The sequence below is a fragment of the Lynx canadensis genome, chromosome F1, assembly GCF_007474595.2.
Source record: "Lynx canadensis isolate LIC74 chromosome F1, mLynCan4.pri.v2, whole genome shotgun sequence".
In the NCBI taxonomy this organism is placed as follows: Eukaryota; Metazoa; Chordata; class Mammalia; order Carnivora; family Felidae; genus Lynx; species Lynx canadensis.
In genome coordinates, this window is record NC_044319.2 from 1,729,500 (window position 1) to 1,737,354 (window position 7,855).

The following is a 7,855-nucleotide window of genomic DNA, read 5'->3' on the forward strand; positions in this document are numbered from 1 at the left end:
TATCATTGGCCCTAAAGAGGAATGCTAACATGGTACAGTATGGATAAGCCTTGCAAACATCACGCTAAGTGAAGGAAGCCAGTCACAAAAGAGCACCCAGTGTATGATTCCATGAATATAAAATGTCCAGCATAAGCGAATCCATACAGACAGAAAGTCGATTTGTGGTTGCCTAGGGCTGGGGACAGAGGCAGAAATGGAAAGTGACTGTCGGTGGCCCGGGGCTTCTTTTGGGGAGGACAGAAATGTTCTGAAGTTGGTTGTGGTGGTGGCTGACACTGCGAATACACTACAAACCACTGATTATCCATTTTCAACAAATGAATCACACGGTATGTGGATTATTTCTCAATAAAGCTGTTGCATTTTTAAAAGTTTTTAAAATGTTTTTTATAAAGCTTTTTTTAAAGTTTATTTATTTTGAGAGAGAGAGAGAGAGAGAATGAGCAGGGGAGGGGCAGAGAGAGGGGGACAGAGGATCCGAAGGGGGCAGTGAGCCTGACATGGGGCTCGAACCCACGAACCGTGAGATCATGACCTGAGCTGAAGTCGGAAACTCAACCGACTGAGCCGCGCCGGTGCCCCAAGCTGTGGCATTTTTGCAAGGTGTTCTGCAAGGTGTTTTTGCAGCTGCATTTTGCAGCTGGACTGGAACAGGAGAGCACGAGGGTGACAGGACAGGAAGGGGGCTGCTGGGGGAGTTCAGGGTGGCGCCCAAGGATCCTGTCACTGACGGAGCTTGGACGTGGAGGGGGGTGTGGCTCCTTCTTAGTGTCACCTGTGCGGCCACATCCCGTGGAGGTGGGAGTGGATACTCCCGTGGAGTATCTCCTTTATTTATTTATTTTTTCCCCAGAGATCTGTTAAGACGGACACGGTTTATGTGCTGTGAAACTGAGGCTCAGAGGGGTCCAGGGACCTGCGGGGTCACACAGGATTGGCGGAACTGGGGTCCGAGCCAGGTGGCCCCACCCCAAAGCCTGCGTTCCTCCTTGTTCCTGCTGGGCCAGGCGACGGGCAGCAGAGGACACCACTTTCCGAGAAGGAGGGACGAGGGCTGGGGGTCGAGGAGCGAGTTGGGCTTGGAGCAGGAGGAACTTGAGAGGCCTCCGGAACGGCCAGTAGGTATTCCATGTGGCCACGGGTTACGTGAAACAGGAGGCCTAAGGGACAGACGTCCGTGTCATCGAACACACCTGTTCTCCCTGGGAGTGACCATCACACGGAAGTGCTACTTGGGACGAAGACCTGAGACCCGCCCTCCCCACCCCCCACCCCATGCTTGGGGAGGGAAGAGGAAGAGGAACCAAGGAAGGAGGTGGAGAAAAATCCAGAAGTCAAAGGAAAGGCGGGAAGGGTGAAAGGAGAGAAGGTGCCAGATCTCAGCCCTCCTGGAGGGTGGAGACTGACAGAGGCCACGGCCACCAGGGTCCGCGTGGAGGGACACGGCCAGACGGCAGGTGGGTGGGAGAGGGGCACGGAGACATCTGTGTAAAAACCACCGAAGGAGATCCCTTTAAAGGCGTCTGGTCGTGAACGGAGGAGAGGATCCTAAGAAGAATCACGGACTCTGCCTCCAGGGGTCAAGCCTCCGCTGGGGTCCGGGGTCTGCGGGCTCCCGGGTCACCCTTCCCTGCAGGGGGGGGGGGTGCAGACACTCCCTCCCCGCCCCCGCCTCTCAGCCCAGAGCAGGGGCAGTGTTGGCAGGTCTGGCTTTCCTGCTTTGGGAGCATAGGACAGATTTCAGTGATAAAGGACAGTTCGCAGACATTCGGGAACCGCAGAGAATCTCTATCGTGATACAATAATTTAAATCATTCCGAAGTTTGGATTCTGCTCCGATTGCCCCCTGCCCACAACCCCTCCTCGTCGAGCTTGAGGAAACTCTGGCTTAATGCCAAAGTGGCAACGGCCGCCCCAGCAGCCACCTGCGGCCCCGGCCCCAACCGGCCGCACCTGCCCTTGACCTCTCCCGGCTCCAAGCCTCAGCCGCCACCCGCCTGTGTGCCAAACGCGCTCTCTCGAGTCACACCCTCTAGGCAAGCGCAGGCTGAGTGAACAGCACCCCACCCCGTGCTTCTGGGTCAAGGTCCCCAAGGCCCCCTCACGTCACTGTTACCCCAACAAGGGCCCGCCCAGGCTTCTAGTTCCAGGGCAAACCTGGGAGCCCCGCACTGCCGATCAAGCATCTGCTGGGTGTGACAGACAGCCGTGGTTCCTGCACCTTCCAGCAGGCCAGCACCTTGGCCCCGCCCCGGGGTCACTTCACCTGTCCCTCTAGTCACCCCTCTCTGCTCTGGGCTGGCTTGGGTGCCCCCCGCCCACACCAGCCAGCAGGGGTGGGATTGCCTGGTGCCCCCCATCCCACGGGCCCGCTGTTCCTCCCAGCCCCCTCCCGGGTCCCCTGGTGTCTGCAGGGGGGAGGGGGGACTGTCTGGAGGGCAGATGGGGCAGGGGGCGGGGCCCAAGCCCACAGGGACCGGAGGGCGCTGCATTCAAGCACAGGAAAACCCAATTGGCCACAAATACATGAAACAATCCCCCAAAAACAAACTCCCTTAGGCAAGCCTCCTTTGTGGCTCGGTAGCCCCGCCCCTGCCCAAAGCGGTGCAGGTGCCCTGGGGTCTCTCGGGGAGCGCAGTCCCCCCACCAGCATCCTGCTCCCCGGCGGACCCCGACCCTGCGTCCCCCCCTCCACCCCCGCCGGTTCAGAAACAGCCTGGTGGGCCCCTGGGGGGAGGGGACCCGGAACCGAACAGGACAGGCCGGCGGGGCAGGTGCGCGGGGTCTGGCCTGGCCGGAGCGGGGCTGACTCAGTGGGAGCCCGGCGCCCACCCCAGCTAAGGCGGTCAGGCTGGGGGCCCAGCCCCCACAGGAAGGGCAGATAAGATCCCGTGACCAGCACTGGCTGCCTGAGGCGCTGGGTGCTGGGTCGAGAAAGAGTCTGAGGATGTAATTCTGCCCGGCAAGAAGGATCTCCCGGTGCCCAGGGGCGGGAGGAGGTGGAGACTCGAGGACCACAGATTTTCCCTCTAAATTAAAACGTCTGTTTCCATTGAGCTGACAGTAAATAAAGCTTGACCACTGGGGTTTCTCCTTTGCTGAAAGTTGTTAAAAACAAAAACAAAAACAAAGACTTCATCTTGGGATTTGCCCACATGAGAAAATTCTGAGCAACTCTCGGTTCCCCTTCTTAAGGACGGGACTGGAGCCCTGTCTGGGCATTTATCCAGAGGCCCCCACCCGCAAGCCCACTGTGCGTCCTGCAGGAGGACGGACCCAAGGTGTGGCCGCACAGGTGCTGCGGTCCTGAGGCCGCCTGGGCCGCAGGTGCAGAGAAGAGGGCAGAGTGGGGGGCAGGGGCGCTGGGGGTGGGGGGCCAGGGGACGCACAGCCTGGAGGGAGCTGGCGGGAGGCCTGGGCTGGGGCAGCAAGAGGGGTTCTGTGTCCCTGTCGCCTCCGCCGTGCTCCCAAGAGAGCGGGAGTGAGGCTCCCCAGGGTGGCCTGGGAATCTGATGGCCCGGGAGCTGAAGACGGAAGGTGACGCACGAGTGGGGTGGCTCAGGGCACAGGGGGGCCAGGGTGGGACGGGAAGTAAAATCGGAAAGAGGGACCTGACCCCACCGGCTCAGCCCAGGCTTTGGAGGAGGAAATAGAAGCCTCATCTTTTTCTGGGTGAGCAAAGCGGGTGTGGCCGGATCCTCCTGCCCCGTGTCAAGATTGGGGGCGGGGGCAGGGCCCCCCGGGGTTGTGGTCTGGCCCCCCAAGCCTGACGCATCCTCCCCCTGGAAACAGGTGTTCTCCTCCAGAGTCTCTGGCTGCAGGTGTGCGGTGCCCGATGGCCCTGGAACGGCGCGGGGGACGAGTGAAGTCAGGGGAAGGGCCCCCTCACCGCCACCACCCCCCCAACCCCCTGCCGCTATGCCGGCAATGTCACAGGGTGGTTACACAGTCAGGTCAGTGACAGAGACCCGGAACTTTTACCCACCAAAAGGCGATTCATCGGAAAGAGGACGAGGTGGCAGGAGCACGGTGTCCGGGCGTTGGGACGCCAGCAGAGCACCCCCCCCACCCCCCGCTCATCTGCGCTTCCTCCCCATCCCCCCCCCCCGCCCCCGCAGTCGTAATCAGAGCCTTTAACATCATCGGCACCCTGTTGAGCACTCGCCAAGCACAGAACTGACAATGTTACCCGGTTTCGTCGTCATGACAACCCCGTGCGGTATAAGCATGATTGTCACCACCTCCGTTCTGCAGATGTGGGACCGAGGCACAGAGAGGTTGAGTAACTCACCGAAGGCCACAGAGCCAGGACACGGAGGGCCAGATTCTCGCACACCGCTCTCCTGTGCCGCCTCCGTCACGCGCTGGACGGGACGCCCCCCAAATGTGCCTCCTGCCCTTGCCGAGTCCCTTCCCCGTGACCTCAGAAGTCAGCAGGGAGGACAGGCAGGAAGAAGGGGGCAGGGCCGCTGTGAGGCACCTGGGCAGGTTACCGTCTCTACGGCAACGCCACACGTTTCCTGGGCTCAGCTGCACCACAGCCCCCAGAGGAAAAGGAGACCCAGCAAGAGAGGACAGGCCTGGGGCCTCGGTCACCTGGGCTGGGGCCTCGCCGGCACAGGGGCTGCGGGCCTGTCGGTGCACAGAAGTCACAGAAGCTCCAACTTCTCGCCAGGCCTTTCTGCTCAAGTCCCGTGTCCACGTTCTCCAAGTCCTGACCCTCGAAGCCACCAGAAGAGGCCGTGGGGCAAGGTCCTCGTGGCTCCCACGTAAACCGCCTGCACGGGTGCCGCCCTCCCTGCGGCCGCCACCCACTTCCTGTCTCAGTTCTCTGGGTGCAGCCGTCGCAGGGCAGGGGCAGGGCCGGCCGGGAAGTTCTCCTTCCCCCGGGGAGCCAGTGCCGGGGTGGGGGTGGGGGCAGCAGCTTCTCCAAGACCATGCACCTGTTCCCAGGCTCCTTCCAGAAACACACAGAACTAAACACCTGGCCCCTCGCTGTGGCCCCGTGCTCCTCGATGAGGCCCTGAGAGGCCCCCGGAGTAGGTTTGGCCAGGGGATCCCCGGGGGGCTTGCTGGCTCTGCCCCCTAAGACTGTGAGTGGAACCCCCTGCAATGTGTGCAGAAACCTCTAGAAGGAGGAGTGACGAAGGCAGACTCAGAGAGGGCTTCTTTAAAACCGTGAGTCCCCCCCTAAGTTAGGGGCGGGGCCCAGAAACTGCTTTCTCACGAGCCAAGACCCAAGACCATACGACCGCAGGCCCTTTGCACTTGTTCCACGAGAGCCCTTGTGCCCCCGCTTTCCCCCAGACCGGCGCCGCGCTCCCTCCGTCTCACCCGTCTCTGCTGAACATTCCTCAGAGGTCTTTCCTGACCACCTGATCTAACAGACAAACTAGTCGTTTTGCAGAATCGGCACGTCCTGAGCAACGTTCGGGAAACACACTAAGAAAGATTTTGTTGTTAGCCCGAAACTCGGATGTAACTGGGTGCCCTGTATTTTCATTTGCTGAATCTGTGGTTCCTGGGGGGGGGGGGTCTGCACCCCCAGCCCCTGAGACAGGAGGTCGTTTGCAAGCTGGAGTTTTCAGGGGCGGCAGGCGGGGGCGCCTGTCACCTGCCCCCACCCACCAGAGAGAAGGCAAGTGGCCTGGGGCGGGCCTGGGCACCTGCAGAGGGGGCATAGGGATTTGGGGGCCAAGACCGGACCTAGGCTCTTTCTTCTCTCGTCTGCCCACCCCAGGTGGTCACACATGTCAGCGTGGGTCACGGCAGGTCGGTCACCTGCTCCACGCGGGACCCGGGGACCCCTGCCCGAGGAAGCCGGCTCCATGGGGCCAACTCAGAAATGGCCAACTCCCACCCTGGACGCCAGGAACTATGGCAACTTGGGGTTGGGGTGAGTCGAGGGTTGGTTTGTGCTGACGTCCTAGCCCCAGGGCTCTGGAACGTGACCTTAATTTGGAGACAGGATCTGTGAGCTGATAGAAAACATGTTGGTCTCCACCCCTGGCTCCTGAAACCCTTGCCATTTCCTGGTTTATTTATTTTGAGAGATTGCACGCGAGTGAGGGAGGAGAGAGTCCCAAGCAGGCCCCTCCCTGTCGGCACGGAGCCCGACACGGGGCTCGAACCCACGGACCACAAGCTTGTGACCTGAGCCGAAGTCAAGAGTCAGGTGCTTAACCGACTGAGCCACCCAGGCGCCCCGACTGTCTCCTGTTCTAATGAGGCCACTCCCGATGGGCTCCTGGGTGGAGACGGTCACGGGAAAGACTAAGCGGTGATTCTCAGGAAGCGTGGGACTTCCAGAAGCCGCCCCCCCCCCGCCCCATTCTCTTGAGAAGGGAGAGGGACAGAAAATGGAGTTAATACTTGGTCACACCTACGTGATGAGGCCCCCATAGAACCCCACTAGTCGCGGGTTCCGAGAGCTTCTGGGGGGCGCGGGGAGAGTGACACAGGCACCCGCGCCTGGAGCTCACACGGACCTCGCTCCCCGACTTCTGTGAGGCGCTCTCGCGGATCAATCCACCCTGGGGGAGGGATCACGGGAACTCCTGTTTGTAGCCAAACTGGCAGTCGCGGGTCACCCGGGGGGCTTACTACTTGCCGCTGGCGTCGGCCGTGGGGGGCGGTCTCGGGGCACCGAGCCCTTCACCTGTGGGCTCGACGCGATACCCGGGTGCACAGGGTCAGAACCGAGCTAAAGCACAGGACCCGGTTCGTGTCGCAGAATCGCTCACTGGCGGGGAGAACGCCACACGTCTGGTGCGCCCAAGTGTCAGAAGCGACAGGTTCTGTGCGAGTAGGAAGGGAGACAGACGGGGAGGAAAAGATCTGGAGTTTTCCCTACAAAGGAAGCAGGCTGAACCGGAGTCTGACCTTAACACCGTCTTCAAGACATCGTCAGGAGGCGGTGAGGTCAGGAGGGTGGGCCTGGTCCCGTATGACCTCACCCGAAGGGGGGACTTGGGCACAGACGCGTGTGGAGGGAAGACGGTGAGGACGCGGGCAGGAGACGGCGTCGCAGCTCACGGAGAGAGGCCTGGACACATCCCCCCCCCCCCACCCGGCGCCCAGACGAGCCAACCCGCCCACAGCTTGATCTGGACTTCTAGGGTCCACACGGTGAGGTCACGACACCGGGCTGGGGCGCCTGGGTGGCTCAGCCGGTTACGCGTCCGACTCCGGCTCGGGTCACGATCTCACAGTGCGTGGGTTCGAGCCCCGCGTGGGGCTCTGTGCTGACAGCTGGGCGGCCTGGAGCTCTGGGTTTCCACGGCTCCGTGACCTGGGGGAGCCCCGCTGGGGCGGCCTCCAGCCCCAGGAGCCTTCCTGGTTCTGGCTTGGGTGGCGGTGTGGACCCAGCTCTGCTCAGCCAGCGTCCGGATCTTGGACCCCAGCCTCCAGAGCCGCGAGGAATCCGTGTTCGTCGTTAAACCCCCCACCCCCCGGCCCCCGCCCCTCCAGGCCAACGTACGGAGACGGATGCCAATTTTTAGTGACTGCCTGCTTGTGCCTGGGGACCCCGGGTCAGAGGAAAGTGGGGAGAGCGGAGGGGTGGTGGTCCTGGGGCCCTGTGCCCCCCAGACGGGCCGTCAGCGCCAGGAAGGGTCTCCTCACACCCACCCAGGTCCCTCCACGCCAGCCACACGTGTCCCTGCAGCCCCCAGCTGCCCCCGATGCTCCCCCACCGCTCTGGCCACGCAGGCTGGACGTGCTGCCGTTTGCTGGGGACTCCCCCCGAGTGGGGTGCCCAGGGACGGGTCAGGTGGGCTGGGGCCAGGACGGCTCCACAGACCCCTTCTGTTTGATGCACCCTGAGGTCGCATTAGCCCTCTTGGACCCAGTG

General features: G+C 62.1%; 1 protein-coding gene across 2 annotated transcripts; it reads right to left on the bottom strand.

Annotated features, from left to right (window-relative positions):
- Positions 1-502: 502 nt before the first annotated feature.
- On the bottom strand, positions 503-5,244 carry LOC115504699 (translation initiation factor IF-2-like). Of its 2 annotated transcripts, none has more exons than XR_003965766.1 (2): positions 3,989-5,244; positions 503-1,163 (listed from the first exon to the last, which is right to left on the bottom strand). XR_003965766.1 is itself a non-coding variant. In XM_030301755.1 (2 exons), the coding sequence occupies exons 1-2, from the start codon at positions 4,940-4,942 to the stop codon at positions 928-930; spliced, it is 579 nt and encodes a 192-aa protein (XP_030157615.1). In that variant the 5' UTR covers positions 4,943-5,244; the 3' UTR covers positions 503-927. The 2 variants fall into 2 exon arrangements, 1 of the variants encoding a protein (XP_030157615.1); XM_030301755.1 differs by having other exon boundaries at positions 4,600-5,244.
- Positions 5,245-7,855: the final 2,611 nt, after the last annotated feature.

Excerpts from the sequence above, each read along its gene's own strand:
- LOC115504699 (XM_030301755.1), bottom strand. The coding sequence starts at position 4,942 with ATGGTCTTGGAGAAGCTGCTGCCCCCACCCCCACCCCGGCACTGGCTC. Across the intron at positions 1,164-4,599 it reads CCGGCGAGGCCCCAGCCCAG|GCCTCCTGTTTCACGTAACC; the intron begins GTGACCGAGGCC and ends TCTGTCCCTTAG.